This window comes from Dendropsophus ebraccatus, chromosome 2 (assembly GCF_027789765.1).
Source record: "Dendropsophus ebraccatus isolate aDenEbr1 chromosome 2, aDenEbr1.pat, whole genome shotgun sequence".
NCBI classification, from domain to species: domain Eukaryota; kingdom Metazoa; phylum Chordata; class Amphibia; order Anura; family Hylidae; genus Dendropsophus; species Dendropsophus ebraccatus.
This window is the reverse complement of record NC_091455.1, coordinates 57,329,540-57,348,186: the sequence shown is the minus strand read 5'-3', so window position 1 is coordinate 57,348,186 and position 18,647 is coordinate 57,329,540. Positions and strand designations below refer to the sequence as shown.

Here is an 18,647-nt window from a genome sequence, read left to right as displayed (position 1 = left end):
AATTGCCCTGCCTCCACAGGCCTGGAGAGGTTGTTGCCATCAGAGTATGTATTTTCACACCCGATAAAACTGTCCTTATATTACACTATTCTGAGCTGAGATTTTTAATGGAATTTAACCTGTTTCAGGCTTGCAGTCTGTGTATCTCCTGAACTTTCTTTCTGGAGTCTAGATCAGGTTCTGTGGCTTGGCAGAACAATTCTAGGTTGACGGCAAATCATCTTGACGGCAAAATGGCTCAGTCCTGAAAATTCCAGACCTTGTAGCTTAATGTATATCCAAAACTGTGCTCTAAAGTTCACTTTGCCTATCAGATGAACGAATCTTTGGTTGTAAGGTTTTACAATCAGCAAACCCCCCCCCCCCCCACTCTCACTTATTGGCTCTTTATCGCAGGACATCTTCATCTTCATCTCTCTGCCTTCTTCATCTTCATCTCTCTGCCTTCTTCATCTTCATCTCTCTGCCTTCTTCATCTTCATCTCTCAACCTTCTTTTTCCTCTTCATCTCTCAGCCTTCTTCATCTTCATCTTTCAGCCTTCTTCATCTCTCTGCCTTCTTTATCTTCATCTCTCAACCATCTTCTTCCTCTTCATCTCTTAGCCTTCTTCATCTTCATCTTTCAGCCTTCTTCATCTTCATCTCTCAGCCTTCTTCATATTCATCTCTCAGCCTTCTTTATCTTCATCTCTCAGCCTTCTTCATCTTCATCTCTTAACCTTGCTCACTTTATTATTTACTGTTTAATTGTAGCCACTAAAATACCAGTTTGTGTTGCAGATTGAGTTTCTGCCATACTTTCCTTTCTCCTGCTTTGTATACTAACTTTTCCCACTATTACTTTTTTTGCAGTTTTATGATATTACTAAAGTAACCTGACAGTGTTATCTGCAGTGTGATTCTATTATTACATTGGTGCCGGCAGTCATGAATGTGCTGTATTCCCAGTCCGACCTCTGTGTTTTTCAAGTTTAAAACTTGGTCGTTAATAATGCAATAAACCACCAGATTACAAATAAAAGTAAATTTCCTCCACTACTAAATTTCCATGTGCATTTTATAGAAGTACTGTATGACAAATTAGCTTATTAAATGGCAATGTCATCCTTCAATTATGTAACATTAACTGGAATTGTCTGAACTTATTAATGTTTAACAGTTTCTTGGGACATGTGCGGCTTGTGTGGAGCCGTATGCTGCTGCAGGAAATAATTTTGTCCCATTATTAATTAATACTTCCCTTCATTGGTTCGGAATTTAGCACTGTTCTAGATTAGCAAAATTGACCATTTTCTAATGGGTAAATATAATAGAATTGGACCAATGTTTTGACACCTCTAAGTACTGTTCCGGGGGAAATAAACCACACATCAGTGCTGCTATGTAATGGGATTGGGGCTTTTTTATTAGCACCGACTAAAAAAGATTGGAAAAAGAGGGGAAGGGAAAGGAGGGAGGGAGCTGTTCTTCACCACTGGATTGCTATGGAAAGAAGCAGAGAGCTCAAGAGCAGATCAGAAATTCAGCTTCAAGCATCTCTCTGCACTCCGCTTCAGTTCCATTCTACCTAATGCAGCCAAAAGGCTTCTGTAACCTGAGGAAAACACAAAGAAGTGACTCCTAAGACAAGCACTAAGGTAAGAACATGTTCTCCATTGGCTTAATTGTCTCTGCAGGAAATTGGAAGAATGTTTAGCTAAGATCAATATTTAATGAGATTTCTTGGAGATTTTTGTCATTTAGTTCTAAAAATAAACATCCCTGACTTTATAGCTGTAGTCTGTTCTATGTAGCATATGATTATATTAATTTTATATAGGCACATGATGTTACATTCTGGTAACTATCAGTATAATATGAGTTATGTAGGATATGTAATAATATAGGACATGGAAGAGCAAGGTCAGATGTAATCTTTGCAGGCACCAAGTAATAAGATCTACTATTATTTGTACAGAAGGCATGGGGAATGTATTCAGTAACATGTCTCTTTTCTGTTTGGAAGATGGAAAACGTATCAGGGGATTATTTCACAAATTTATCAAGAAGGTCAGAGTGGCTGAATGGATCAATATCACAGGTCATTCCTAACTTCTATCTGGCATTACCCATCATCTACTCTATTATCTGTGCAGTTGGATTGACTGGGAACACTGCTGTCATATACGTCATCCTCAAAGCTCCAAAAATGAAATCTGTCACCAACATGTTCATCCTGAACTTGGCTATAGCAGATGAACTCTTCACACTGGTCTTACCCATTAATATAGTTGACTACTTATTGCTGCAGTGGCCCTTCGGAGAGTTTATGTGCAAATTGATCATCTCCATTGATGAATATAACACCTTTTCCAGCCTTTACTTTCTCACTGTAATGAGCATTGACAGATATCTTGTGGTAGTTGCAACTGTAGAATCGAAGAAACTTTCCTTCCGGACCTATCGAGCTGCCAAAATCGTCAGCCTTTGTGTATGGACTTTTGTAACCATCATAATTCTGCCTTTTGTTATATTTGCCAAGATTCACGAAGAACATGGTCGAACTCAGTGTATTTTTGTTTTCCCAAATCCTGAAGGTTTGTGGTGGCAGATGAGTAGGATCTATACCCTCATTATGGGGTTCGCCATACCTGTGTCAACTATATGTATCTTGTATACCATGATGCTTTACAAATTGAGAAGAATGCGACTGAATACCAATGCAAAAGCCTTAGATAAAGCTAAGAAAAAAGTGACGTTCATGGTGGCCATCATTTTAGCAGTATGCTTGCTTTGCTGGACTCCTTATCATCTCAGCACTGTGGTGGCCTTAACCACAGACATCCCACAGACTCCACTAGTAATTGGGATTTCTCTGTTTATCACCAGCTTGAGTTATGCCAATAGCTGCCTCAATCCATTCCTGTATGCATTTTTAGATGACAATTTCAGGAAAAGCTTTCGGAAACTAGTAGAATGCAGGTCATCATGAAGAATGTATATGGAAGTCCTGTCATATAAAATATCATTCTCATTACCTGGCTGCATAACCTATGTCACTATCTTAACAATTACTCCTGCTTTTGAGATGTATGTGATTCTTTAGGTCTCAGATGGAGCAGCCTAACTGCGTAATACAAAAGGTTGAGCTACAGCCTTCACATTGTGAGATAGATATTCATACAACAGGTCCCAGTAACTCTTTGCTGGTTCCCTGTTTTCTTGGTTGGAATGCACTTGGATCTTTGTCATGCATTTTATGTAATACAGTATGCTATATAAGCTATATTTGAACAATGTTTAACAAGTAATATATTATAACTTTGGGACAATGGGGCTTTCTTAATCCTTGCACAATTTGATTGATAATGTATGCTGTATTGTTAATGTATTGCAAAAATTTATTTATGGTCGTTGCTGGAAAATAATGGAATAATTTCAATGTTTATGTAAATACCTAGTGTTAAAATGAAGTCTTATTGGATCGAACAAAACAATGCCAAATAAATATATTGAGTGCCTTGCTTGATTTCAGTGTTAATTATGTATGTAGCCTGTATACTGAACATGTATGGCTAATCATCTGCTTGCACAGTATGTGATTTCAGAAGTGCTGTGAAGAATAAAAACTGCTGTCTTTAATGGTAAAATTGCAGTCTACTATAATTGTCTGCAGCAAGGACTTCATAAGATTCAGTGTGTTTGCCAGCATGCAAAATGCACATTAAAGCCTTAATGAAAACATTTAATTTCAATAATAAGACATATGAAACGTAATAAGAATTTATATGTACGTGCAATGCTTGTCTTCTCCTACAAAGACAATATGCTATTTAATTTGCATGCTGCTTATCAAAGCAAGACAGTACAGTAACTCTGCGTATACTGTGTGTGTATATATATATATATATATATATATATATATATATATATATATAACATTAGATGTTTTTTGTTAAACGATAACTATGTAACTATATTATCACTGGTGATTTTTGTCTTGTAACAAAAGTCTTAAGAGATTGTTTTATTAAGATAACACTGTTCCAAATGTCTGATTATGACATATAAACACCACCGTAGGGAGTTCCTTGCTTGGAACCCCAAGTGAATGACTGTCATCTGTATATTACGTGGATGGATACTGATCTGAATAGCCATCATGTAATACTACATTTCTCCTGTAGTGGCCACTGCAGGGGAAACACAAAGCTAGCCATGCTTTCCCTGTCCGCTGTTTGCCATGGATGCTGGGAGGAGCATTGGCATTACTTTTTGAGATTTTAAGATTGACAAGATAACCTTGTTAAATCTGAAGATAAAATATATTAGAGCGGTATTAGGTCATTTGCAAAAAAAAAAAATTAATAGGTGATGTCTTAGCATCAATACCACCCAACCTGCCAGTTGCCTTACGTCTAGTGGGAGATGAGGGGGGTCAATAACATTGGAAATACAATTGTAGAAGTGGATGCCTGAAAAGCAAATGCTCTGGGAACTCTCAGGGAGCTTGTCAAATTGTTGGCTTAAAACAGAAATGTCTGATCCTTGTGTACTGAAATCTACAGGTTTAACTCCACAAAATATTCAAGAACAGAGCATGAAGGCAAGAAAACAGGAAAGCAAGGCAAATCAGGAAATGCCGACATATGATTTTGTAGCTTTTGTGACTGGTGACAAAAAAAAAATGTCCATAGGTTCCTGACTGACCAAAAATGTGACTAAAACAGTAACAGAAACTATGGAACAAAATCTGCAGGTATAATAGTGTGAGAAAAAAAGTTAAACCACCTGGCAAAGTGTTACAGATTATAATATCTCTACATAAAAGTTTTTTTACATAAAAGTTTTTATTTAGTTAGTGTGCTTTTCATTCAAACTTGTACTAACCTGGTTGTTTTGTACTTTATTAATTTTCATTTTAACTGAACACCGCTTACCTGTTGTGTTAGATTGTTTAGATCTTTAGGCTATGTTCATACTATGTAAAAATACGGCCGTTGTTGCCATCGGAACATTGGAACATTGTTGCCATCGGAACATTGTTGCCATCGGAACATTGCCTACATTTTTATGGGATCCCGGCTAGAGCGTATACACATCGTATACGCTCCGTCCGGGATCCCCTGCGGACCCGTAAATAACTGAAATGTCGGTTTTCTGCGGCCGCAATTCAATGAAACCCTGTAGGAAACCCTGTCAGTTCACACAATGAAGCGAGCGGCTCGGGCCGCTTGCTTCATTGTGTGCTGTGGGAGGTTCTGATGCCGGTGCGCGCTGATGCGCCCGCATCAGAACACTACGGCCATAAAGATCATCCGGCCGGTACTTAAAGTGACACTGTCACCCCCTTTGTGCATTCTGACATCTCTACAAAGGTGTAAAGGGTAAATGTAGCGTTTTTCATACCTTATTTCATATCATACGTCATGGTGTTTGTTCAAGTAAAAAGTGTCCTTTTATCAACTGCAAATTGTGTTAAGTGGGCAGGGCCTTGCAGCATTAGCACCACTTAGCCCCGCCCACAATGCCACAGTTGGCCCCGGCCCCTCGCCGCCCATTGGAACAGGCTGGCCAAAAGGTCTAGACCCCACCCCCTTTACGTCGGGGGTGGGGTTAAGTGACTTAACACAATCTGCAGTTGATAAAAGATGACTTTTTACTTGAACAAGCACCCAGACGTAGGATATAAAATAAGGTATGAAACCCGCTAAATTTACCCTTTACATCTATGTAGAGATGTCAGAATGCAAAAAGGTGGTAACAGTGTCACTTTAAGTACCGGCCGGAATGACCCGGGCAGAGACCGGCTATTCCGTGACCCGGCCGGGTCACGGAACGGCATGTCTCATACGTAGTGTGAACATAGCCTAATTCTTCCAAGGCATTCTTCCACATAGGTAGAGTACATTTAACCCATTCCACCATCATACATTCTGGGCCTTAATGCTCTGGTCTTTTTTTTTGTTTTACCATCAACATGGATTATTTTTTGCAGGACAAGTTGTACTTTGTATTGGTACCGTTTTGGAATACGTATGGCTTTTTAATTTTGTCTTTCACTTTTTTAAGAGGCGGATTAACGAAATACAGGTATTAAATTAAATTTAATTTTAATTCACTGTGCGGGATGAATAACTAATTAATTAATAAAATAATGTTCAAAAAGGGCGCTAGGACTTCCCTAGGTAACTATTGACCCGTAAGGTTAACGTTCGTTGTTGGGAAGCTATTTGAGGGGCTTGTAAGGGACTACATACAGAAATATGTAGGGGATATTAGTATTATAAGTGATAGCCAGCATGGTTTTACTAAAGATAGAAGTGCTCAAACCAACCTAATATGTTGTTATGAAGAGGTAAGTAAGGAGGGTGGCTGTGGATATAGTGTATCTGAATTTTGCAAAATTCCACACCAGCTTAATGCCTTGGCAAAGTACAATATGCCACCCATGCCCGAGAAACAGGATTATCCAGACACACATCCCCATGACTATGGGTCACAAACAGGACATTTCCCTACTTGTTACCATTGCCGTGGGGTTTCAACCCTGGCACTTCTGCCATAGAATCTTACCATTGGTGTCCCATTTTTCAGGAAACGCGTGGGGACGAGACAGTAACTGTTCTTGGGGTTTTTAAGATATCAGAAGGGTACTTAGAAATCGCACAATGGTTCCTGATAGGGTATTAGTTGTGTGATGTTTTAATGGCTCTTGTGATTTCTTGAGTGGTTAAAAACTATTGGAAGGGTTCTTCATGGTGTATATGTCACAGAGGTTGATGTCCTCTTAACGTAATAAAAGAAACCTCTAAAGCTACTACCAGGAGCTCTCTCTTGCTGAGAGACAGGTTACCTTGTTTTATTTATAGTATATTCATCTGTAAATGGTTGCTTTTTGGTTTCTGTTGCCTAAAGTTCTCAGCAGATGCTAAGCTGTATTTCAGCCATCTTTAAGTACTATGGGGCAGTCATATAATACGAAGCTCAGTGCAGAACTACCTAGTTTAACAATGCAGCTGTGCATTTCCCAGAGTCTACATAGTACTGACTGGCATAAAGATCTGCTGATGGTTTTACACAGCAGCCCTGGAGCGGCATTTGAATGCACCATTAGGGTAAGGTCTTTTGGGAGTGAGCAAAGCGGGGTTTGGAAAGTCACTCCCATACCCCATCAGGGATATCCCCCTTCCCTGTTCATTTAAGCTGAAGACAGCTTAAGCACCCCAAGAGATGCATGCATGGGTTGCATCTTGCACTTTGTTGAATCCATAACTCAGTGTTGATATGCATGCTTTTTTTTTTTTAAAGAAAATACAGCACATTGGGAAAATCTTCTCCATCTTAAGTTTGTTGGAAACTTTGCCACTCTTTTATTTATTATAAACCGTGTAAAGCCTTCTTGAATCTTGCCTTTTCTCTATTCCATTCTCCATCACATGGTCCATGCTTTTGGGAGTGGGGTTTTCTGGTCTATTTAAGTGTATCCTAATTGACTAGGTTTTCATTTGCATTTTGTGGCAGGGTCAATGAGAGTCAGAGTGCTGTTACTGTAATTCGACAGTTGAGCTGAATGGGCCACCCAACTGTCAAAAAATGGAAATGAAAACGGAGTCAATTGGGATACACTTAAATGGTGGGTGAGTATTTTATTGGGGACTTTACTTTGACGGAGACTGGCAGGTACCCTGGGGATCCAGATTCTTCCAATCAATGGAGTGGTGGCAATCCATATGCTGACGCATAAAAGTTCTGCCTGCCTTTGGACCAAAACCCTGACCTACTTTTTGGTCTCATATTTTACAGCTGACAGAATGGTCTTTTCCGCCACCAAGAAGGAAAAGCTGACACACCATTGATCGCAGTAGTAATTTCTTCCGAGCAGGCACACTGGTATCCTCTTCTTGACCGTTACAGCCTTGTGGTAACTGTTGTGTTCCAGGGCCTTGCCAACATCTTTTAGCTGTTGCTATTTTTTTTTACCCTTTTCCCTTCTGACTCAGAATCTTTAGATGGAACATCCAGTGTCTCAGGGTCTTTCGATTCTGCTAGACTCAGCAGGAGCTTTCTTGCTGACGGCACTGGCAACTGGAATTGGGTCTCAGACACTCAATCACCCCTCCGATGAATCTGTGTTTGACTGAGACAACCTCCTGTGCCACCTTGTCCTTACTCTGAAAAGGGTCACCTTTTTTGAAATGCTTGGACATATTTTCTTTGTTAGTAAAGTGAACTAAAGAATTTTTTTTATTGCGATGTAAACTGTCTATACACCTTGGTATAATGTGTACCCAGAACACGGTGACTAGCTATAATGCAGAAACAAGGGTCACATCAATTATTATGCACCACCAGTGACTGATATGCTATACTGCAGCACCAGCAGCCAGTCACTTCTTATTCACAACCAGTCACTTGCCACAATGCAAAAGCAGCATCCAGTTTATTTGTATAATGAACACTGGCTGCACAGCTCTCATCAAAACCTACCTGCAATCTACCCACAATCCACCCTCCTCTCCTCTCTGTTCCTATCTCTCTGTTATTCTCTTTCTGCTCTAACTGCCTGCTGCAACCTACTCTCCACTGCACACACAAAGACTGGCCGCCTCCAGGAAACAAATCACCTTATACAGAGGGGGAGGAGGAGGCGCTGACATCACGGTGAGGCTTGCAGCTGATTGGACGGGTGCAAGGGATCATAGTTAATCCCTTTCTCCCGCCATGTTTAGCAAATTTTGTTAACAAATCGCTATGAAATCAATTCTCAAAATGAAGCAAATTGACAGCGCGATTCGCAGCAAATCTTGCTTCGCTCATTTCTACTTTTTAACTTTTATAAACATGCTTTTGCATATTTTAATTTTTTTCATTTTGTGTGAGGAGCCATCATTAAGCAATATAATAATATTGTACCTTCTCAGATTGTTAGTTATTATAGCTTGATATCTGGTTTATCATTATCTGCTTAATATACTGCAAATTGTACATAATGGTAATTGTAATTATAATAAATAGTGAACAGTGACACAAACATTAAACACTTAAATGGTTGCTAACATTTTAACACCCTTTCATAGGTGTACAGGTGGAGGAGCACTATTTCTATCCATTATATATCATTTTTCACCAGTTTCCTCCTCTGCAGGTACCATCTCTAATTACAATTGCCCATGAACTAGTGGGTGAAGACTAGCTTAAATGACCCCCCCTGTCCAGTGCACACACACACACACACACGGTGACCGTGCTCCAATATATCATTATAGCATATATGTTTTTTGCAAGCAAGCTGACTTTGATTTTATTTAATGTTAAAAATATGGCTCTTTCAAACCTAGCTGAATAGAACACCAGGGAGGTAAAGTAAAGCAAATACCACAAATGTATTTATAGATACTGTATAGATGAAACCCATCATTTCCTGCTTAACGTTAATCCTTAAATTACAGAATGAGACCTGACAGAACAATGCATTGGAATTAGAAAGTTATGGCTGTACTTCCAGAGGTACACACTTACTGAAAAGAATATTTATACTACTTTCTATGCTTAACTCCTTAGTGACCGCCATGCTGCCTTTTCACGGCAGCCACTAATGGGCTTTATTCCAATACGTACGCCTTTTAACGGCGGTCGCATCGGAATAAATTACCGCCCAGTGGCGGCTGCAGGACAGGTGATCAGCGGTCAGTGTGACCGCTGACACTCTCCTGTAACTGCCCGGAGCGGAGGATTCTCTGCTCCGGGCAGTTTAACCCGTTAAATGCCACTGTCAAACCATGACAACGGCATCTAATGGGTCCCAGTGGATCCCGGACGGCGCCGCAGGTCCACTTACATGATCGCGATGTCCCGCGGCGCCGTCCGGGGTCCCGATGTCTCCATGGTGATCCCTGGGTCCTAATGAAGGTCCCCGGGGTCACCATGGAGATGCCTGATGCTGACAGGGGTGGCCGTGGCTATTGCCTGTCAGCATGAGGCATGATACAATACATTGCAGTACATCAGGTACTGCAGTGTATTGTATCAGTGATCTAAGTATTTTACACTAGTGTACAGTAACGTCCGTAACGACCCAATCTATAAAACTATATCAATAATTATATCGCACGACACACGCTGTAAAAAAAAAATTAAAAAACCAGTACCAGAATAGCTGTATTTTATCAATCCACTTTAGAAAATACATCATAAAAGAGATCAAAAAGTCATATACATATAAAACTTGGTATCAATAGAAACTACAGATCTTCCCGCAAAAAATAAGGCCAAAACCAGCTCTGTCGCGCAAAAGATGAGAACGCTATGGATCTTGCAATGCGGCGACAGTTTTTGTGGGTTTTTGCTAGGAAGATGGTTTCTATTGCGCCAAAGCGGTAATAGTTAAAAAAAACTATACAAATGTGGTATCGCCGTAACCGTAGCGACCCAGAGAATACATGTATTATGTTATTAGTGACCGCCGATACGGATTTTTACGGCGATCACTAATGGGCTCTATTCTGCTGCCATCAGCTCTTTATGGCGATGGTGCAGAATAGTGCAGCGGCGCCGGTAATGCCTGCAGCCCCCTCCTCTCAGGTACCGGAGGTAGCTTAGGGGTTGGGGCAGAGTGTGGGGTCAGTCCCGGCAAGTCCCCTCACCTGCGATCGCCGTTATTATCAGTATAACGGCGGCCACCGGTAACAGACATTGCCAGCGCAGCTGAACGCTTTCATCTCTTCTCACCGTAAATCCACAGTGAGAGGAGATGAGAACATGTCCCCCCCCCCTGTCCCCAGAATTTACCCTAGTGACCTGGCCACTGACCCTCCCCTCCCTGGGCGGCCATCTGATCCAACTGATCAGACTCTGTTCACAGTGATGGATTCCTAAAAATGATCAAAGCTTCATTCTCTCCACCACCAGAGGTGGCGGAGAGCATGGGGCAATGATCGGTGACCACCCGGTGTGGTCCCAGTGCAAGTGATCAGCGGTATATACTATATACCACTGATCGCTTGTTCCAAATGGTGCCGGCACTTTTTTACGCCTGTCACCAAATTCAAGTGCCCTGGATTACCTTTAACCACCCTGGATTACTTGTAACCACCCCAGATTACCTGTAACCACCCAAGACTACCCGTAACCACCCCAGATTGCCCGTCACCACCCGAGATTGCCCGTAACCACCCCAGATTGCCTGTAACCACCCAAGATTGTCTGTAATCTCCCCAGATTGTCCGTATCCACCCCAGATTGCCCGTATCCACCCCAGATAGCCCATAACCATCCCAGACAGCCCATAACCATCCCACACAGCCCATAACCATTCCAGACAGCCCATAACCACCCCAGATTGCCCGTCACCACCCCAGATTGCCCGTTACTATACCAGATTGCCTGTCACTACCCCAGATTGCCCGTAATCGCCCGTAATCTCCCCAGATTGCCTGTATCCCCCTCTGATAGCCCATAACCATTCCAGACAGCCCGTAACCACCCCAGATTGCCACAGACTGCCTGTAACTACCCCAAATTGCCTGTAACGACCACAGATTGCTCGCAACCACCCCAGATTGCTCGTAACCACCCCAGATTGCCCGTCACCACCCCAGATTTCCCGTCACCACCCCAGATTGCCCGTTGCAACCCCAGATAGTGAACACCACCAGATTGCCCGTCACCACCCCAGATAGCCAATGAAAACCCCTAGATTGCCCATCACCACCCCAGATAGCCAGTAACCACCCCTAGATAGCCAGTAAACACCCCAAGATTGCCCATAACTACCCCATACAGCCAGTAAACACCCCCAGATTGCCCGTGACCACCCCAGATTGCCCGTGACCACCCCAGATTGACCGTAACCACCCCATATTGGCACAGACTGCTCGTAACCACCCCAGATTGCCCATAACCCCACCAGATTGCCGATTGCCACCTCAGATAGCCAGTAAACACCCCAAGATTGTCTATTACCACCCCAGATAACCAGTAAACACCCACATATTGCCTGTAACTAAAATGACACTCCTTCTCTTCTGAGCCCTGCTGTATGCCAATACAGTGATTTATGCCCACATATGGGGTACCATTGTACTCAGGAGAACCTCCGTTACAAATTTTGGGGTGCTTTTTCTCCCCTGATTCTAGTGAAATTGAGAAATTTCCAACTAAACAAACATGTTATTTGAAAAATTCAATTTTTTTCATTTTTACGGTCTTGAATACTTTTTTTGAATACTTTCCTCCAATACCTGTGGGGTCAAAATGCTCACCACACCCCAAGATGAATTCCTTGAGGGGTGTACTTTCCAAAATGGGGTTACTTTTTTTTGGGGGGGGGGTTTCTATTCTGTAGACATTACAGGGGCACTGCAAACGCACCTGGCGCTCAGAAACTTCTTCAGAAAAATCATACATTGAAAATGCTAATTGGCGCTCCCTTCCTTCTGAGGCCCGCTGTGTGCCCAAACAGTGGTTTATGCCCACATATGGGGTACCGTTCTACTCCGGAGAACCTGCGTTACATATATTGGGGTGATTTTTCTCCCCTGTTCCTCGTGAAATTGAGAAATTTCTAACTAAACAAACATGTTATTGGAAAAATTCTATTTTTTCATTTTTACTGTCTTCTTTTGAATACCTTCCTCTAATACCTGTGGGGTCAAAATGGTCACCAAACCCCAAGATGAATTCTTTGAGGGGTGCACTTTCCAAAAAGGAGTGACTTTTGGGGGTTCTATTCTGCTGACACTACAGGGACTCTGCAAATGGACCTGGCGCTCAGAAACTTCTTAAAAAAAAATCTGAACTGGAAATGCTAATTGGCGCTCCTTCCATTCTGAGCCCCGTTGTGTGCCCACACAGTGGTTTATGCCCACATATGGGGTACCATTCTACTCAGGAGAACCTGCGTTACATATGTTGGGGTGAGTTTTCTCCCCTGTTCCTCGTGAAATTGAGAAATTTCAAACTAAACAAACATATTATTGGAAAAATTCTATTTTTTCATTTTTACTGTCTTCTTTTGAATACTTTCCTCTAATACCTGTGGGGTCAAAATGGTCACCACACCCCAAGATGTATTCTTTGAGGGGCGTACTTTCCAAAATGGTGTGACTTTTGGGGGAGTTCTATTCTGCTGACACTACAGGGGCTCTGCAAACGCACCTGGCGCTCAGAAACTTCTTCAGCAAAATCTGAACTGGAAATGCTAATAGGCACTCCCTTCCTTCTTCCTTCCTGCTGTGTGCCCATACCGTGGTTTACGCCCACATATGGGGTACCATTGTACTCAGGAGAACCTGCGTTACAAAATTTGTGGTGCATTTTCTCTCATGTTTATTATGAAAATGAGATACTTTAATCTTAACAAATATATTATTGGAAAATTTCTATTTTCCATTTTTTTCCGGCCTAATTGTGAATACTTTCCTCCAGCCCCTGTAGGGTTAAAATGCTCATTATACCCCTAGATTAATTCTTTATGGTGTCTAGTTTCCAAAATAGGGTCACTTATGGGGGTTTCCAATATACAAGCCTCCTAAATCAACTTAAAAAAAGAACTGGTCCCTAAAAAAATCAGTTTTGGAAATTTCATGAAAATTTGATAATTTGCTGATACATTTCTAAGCCCCGTAACACCCTAAAAAAGTGAAATATGTTTACGAAATGAAGCCAGAATAAAGAGGACATATTGATAATGTGACTTACTAATTAATTTTTGTCATGTGCCTTTTTTTTTAGAAGCAAAGAATTTCAAAGTTCGTAAAGTGCAAAATTTTCACATTTTTCATTATATTTTGATGTTTTTCACAAAAAACACACAAGACAGTGACCAAATTTTGCCACTAACATAAAGTACCACATGTTACGAAAAAACTATCTCAGAATCGCTAGCATACATTAAAGCATCACTGAGCTATAAGCGCATAAAGTGAGACAGGTCAGATTTTGAAAAATGAGCCTGGTCATTAAGGCCCAAACAGGCTTGGTCCCTAAGGGGTTAATGCATTTCTTGTGGCTTCCTGCCCAAAATTGGTTTAGGAGTTATTGAGCCTCAGGTATAAAAACTGTTTAACACAAACTGCTCTTGTTGTCTATAAATGTGCAGCTATTGGAAATAACCAAATGCATAGGCACATCCAAACGCAGAACCAACAACAAGAAAGAGGTGGTAACGGGGTGAGGAGAGTAAGTGAAGGCTTTTCTTTTTTTTATCTTAATGCATCCTAAGCACAGTAAGAAAAAAAATAATCTGTGGAATACCCCTTCAAATTTGTATTATTCTTGGATGAGACTCAACCTTTATTAAAAAAAAAAAATAATTCTCCTTGTGCCTATTTCTCTACAGCCATAAGAAATAATTCAAGTACAATAAGTACATCTCTGCAAAAAGGATAGTTGTATTATTAGTCTTAATAAATGTATCTTAGTTTTGTTGTTTTTATGTACAGGATTGTCAAAAAGTAGGTATAGACATAGAAAGTAGTAACAACAATCAGGAATGTTCCTATGATGCACAGCTATTTGACATGTGGGAAGGGGGCATGGCCTCCACCCGCGCCTCATTTATCATGATTTACGTCTGCTCGCGTAAGGCGGGGCCTTATATAAAACCGACATACTTGTACGCTTGTCTTCATAAATCCCCCCAAGAACTTTCTGGGGGAATGTATCAAGCTTACATCTGGTGTACTTTGGGAAAAATGTGCAGATTTTCGCCAAGCAAAGATATTTGTGCAAAAAACTGCACCATTTTCTCAATAAATGGCCCGCTTGCCTGATGGGCAGGCAAGGGGGCATGGCAAGACAGAGGAAGATATGACCTTCTCCCGTGCCTGATTTATCATGATTTATGCCTGCGGGCAGTAGTATATAATGGAAAAAATCTTAGTAAATCTGGTGTGGGACATAGGGACGGGGCTTCATGTTAGACCTGTGTATGGTTATGGTGCTCCAGCCAATGTACACCAGCAGCCTTTTCTCTCCCATTCACTTTACTGGAACCTGGAAGTAAGAGAGATTCAAAGATGCCAGCTGGAGCTGATGGGGACAAGGCCGGCAGGAGATTCAAGCGGCCATCATCACCGGAGGGATAGTGAGTATAAAATGTGTGTGTCTGTATTTCTTTTTTTTTTTCTTTTCTTTTTTGTAACAACGGAGTTGTCCTTTAATAGACAGTAAGAACTTCCAACTTACATGATGGTAATTAACCCCTTAAGGACAGAGCCCAAAATTACCTTAAGAACCGCGCCGATATTAGTTTATAACTCTTTAATTTTTACTGGGCCATGTGAGGGCTTGTTTTTTCAGGAACAGATGTCCTTTGTAATGGTATCTTTCAGTCTACCATACCATGTATGACAGAACCCCCAAAATATTATTTATGCTGTGAAATTGGGAAAAAAACACAATTCTGCTAATTTTGGGGGGGTTCTTGTTTACATAATGCACTTCATGGTAAAATTTACAGGATATCTTTATTCTATAGGTCGATCTGAATACAGCAATATGCAGTTTATTTCGCTTTTCTAATGTTCTACTATTTTTATTAACAATAAAACTTTTTTTTCCCAAATAGTTGTGATTACAATGGCCCTATGGTAACTCTATGGTGGCGCTTTTAGTTTTTCATTTGTGGGGCTGAGTGGGGTGTCATTTTTTGCGCAGTGATCTCTAGTTTTTATTAGTACCATATTTGTGTAGATGAGATGTATTTATTCATTTTTATTATATTTTTTTAAAAAATAAAAACTAATAAAAATCATTAATCTTGGCTTTTTTTGGTACTGCTATTTGTTTACGCTGTTCACTAAGCAGGGACATGATTGGTTTATTTTAATAGTTTGGACAATTACACATGCTACGGCATATAATATGTGTATTTTCTTATGTGTTTTATTTATAAAATGGGAAAGTTGGGGGGTTTCATTTTATATTGGGGCTATAGCATGTTTTAAAAACGTTTTAATTTTGCTACCCTACAATTTTTATGTCCCTGTTGGGGACTTTAACATTTTTACATTACATTATATACACTGATCATTGCTATGCTATATCCTTGCATTGACCAGTGTAGTCTGCGATCATTGCATAGAGTCTGCAAGTGACAGCTCCTCTCACTGACATAAGTGCCACGGCACTGCAGGGGTTAATGGTGGACCACCGCGCCAATCGAGTGGCCTGTCATTAACCGTGAGGACCTGACTGTCATTAACCATGAGGTCCAAAGAAAATAGTGTCTCTCGGCTCCATAAAATCTTGTAACTTTATTAGATGTACTTCTTAAAATAACAAACAAACTGATAAAACATTTACTAACGGGAGACAGCCCACACCTGCGCAACGCGCTCCAATACCCGGGGATATCCAGCAGCACGCATGCACTGCACTTGGTGAGCTGACACTACTCCATTTCACCTTTGTATTAACCGTGAGGACCTGACTGCTGATAGCAGCCAGTCCCCACATGCTATGAAGTGAGCTCGGCTCCTGAGCTTACTTCCAAGCGCCGCCGGACCCACTGGCGTACCGGTAGGTCATGGGTCTTTAAGTGACAGGATCCCATGACCTACCGGTATGACATGGGTCCTTAAGTAGTGATGAGTGAGCATGCTCTTCCGAGCTTGGTACTCGATCGAGTATTAGGGTACTCGATGATACTCGTTACTCAGACTCTTGCGATACTCGAGAAAATCTCATCATCCGTTTACTGTAAGTTTGGGCGCTATTTCTCAGCCAATAAACATGCAGGAGACTCTTTGTTACATCCTGCGATCACGTGGGACCCATACATGTCGATAGCAGCGATTGGTTGGCCAGATCAGATGACCCTGCCATATAAAACGCGCAGCCGGCAGTACTCGCTTCAGACGTGTGCTGTGAGAGATTAGGGACAGAGCTGATGCTTCTCAGTGAGAGCGTCAGTGTAGGATTTAGCGTTCCAGTAGGCAGGGTATATACTAGCAATACAAACAAACAGCCCTTTTCAGGGCTTCAAATCGTTGTTTAAGGGTATAAACCCACACACCGTATACACAGCAGATACGCAACAAATACACAGCAGATTTGTTGGTACAGATTTGATGCTGTGTTTAGTTATTTAGATCTAATCTGCTGTGAGTTTGCTGCAAGTTTGCTGCGTATCGCAGCAGTAAATACGCTGCATATACAGTGTGTGGGTTTATACCCTAATAGCATTACTACAGACTGCTGGCTGGGACTTGCAGTGCTGCTACCACGATTTCAGCAGCACACTGTGGTGATCGGCTGCTGGCAAAAAAGGGGACATTAGGTGTTGCATACAGACCCCTAAGAAGTGCTCAGTGTACTCTTTTTTGATTTTGGGGCTGGTGGTCCTGCTGTACTACACTGTATTGCTGGGATTTGCAGTACACCTTTATAAAACTTCACTGCTCATTGTAAGGGGGTATCACAGCGTGTATCTAGGTCCAGCCAGTACCAGATAGTACCGTACAGCCCCCCTTAAACTAGTGGGTACTACACTGTATTGCTGGGATTTGTAGTACATCTTTAAAAAACTTCACTGCTCCTTGTGAGGGGGTTTCACAGCGTGTATCTAGGTCCAGCCATTAGCTCAGCCTCCTTCCCCACAGCCTGGCCCCTCCAGGGAAAGAAGGGATTCAGATCCACCACCATGCTCCCTGGAACTCTTTTCTGGACCCTTCCCTGAGCCAGAGCAACCGGAGCAGTCGATCTGTCCTGATGCCCAAACTATGCAGCTCACGCAGTCAGTGGGTGATGAGAGTGGGGACTTGTAAGTGGGGTTGGAAGAGGTGTCCGATGATGACGATGAGACCCGGTTGTCAGACAGTGAGGTTGCTGTCATGGATGTAACTCAGGAGGAGGAGGAGGAGAGTGAGGAAATGGAGTTGACAAAAATGACGTTTAGGATACACACCGCCACAGTTAATAGTTGCTGTTTGTGCCTTAAAGGGGAGGGTAACTATCACTTCACAGAACGATTGACGTGACTATAACTTTCATATTGACATGTCAGCCTCCTTACCCCCAACAGTTGCCAAAATAGGGCAGAGGTGGTCAGGTTGTCACCTTTTTGTTTCTGTTTGTCTATCCGGGAAGTGATGATCAGGAAGGAACAGATGCCTCACTCTGCTGAGGGCCCTCTGCCCCTTCCTTTAAGCAAGTAGGGTTAGGGTCAGCACTTGGACCCTAACAAGTTTGGTGAATGTCAGAAATTTGGAAATGATGGTTACCCTTCAGTTTAATTTGTTGGGATATATACATATTGTAAGTTTGCACAGAATGAGAGAGAAATCTATCTAGCTGTGCTCATGCTTGTTTGTTAGCACTTAAACCAGTTAGCACTTAGAATTGTGACTTGTCACATTAGTCAACTAGGGAATGGGATGTCACTATTGATGGGTTCATAGTTTTCAGTTCATAGTTCACATTGTAAAAGTTTAAAGTTCTGCACTTATCTCACTTTTCATTGGTTGTTGTTGTTTGATTGCACAGTTTGTGTTCACTTTTACCACTTTGATAGTTTAGAAGGATGTGTGCTTTCCCCCCCCCCAAACTTTTGCACTATGATGTACCACACCACCCCTTACTGAGACACCATGTATAGATATATTGTACTTTTTATTAATTTAATATTTTTGTGTTTTTTTTTTTGTTCTGTTTTGTGTTTCTG

At 41.5% G+C, this 18,647-nt stretch overlaps 1 protein-coding gene across 1 annotated transcript; it reads left to right on the top strand.

Moving 5' to 3' along the window:
• Nucleotides 1-2,006: 2,006 nt before the first annotated feature.
• NPBWR1 (neuropeptides B and W receptor 1) lies at nucleotides 2,007-2,972 on the top strand. Its single transcript, XM_069960042.1, has one exon. It carries the CDS (start codon nucleotides 2,007-2,009, stop codon nucleotides 2,970-2,972), a length of 966 nt encoding a protein of 321 aa, XP_069816143.1.
• The last annotated feature ends 15,675 nt before the right edge of the window (nucleotides 2,973-18,647 follow it).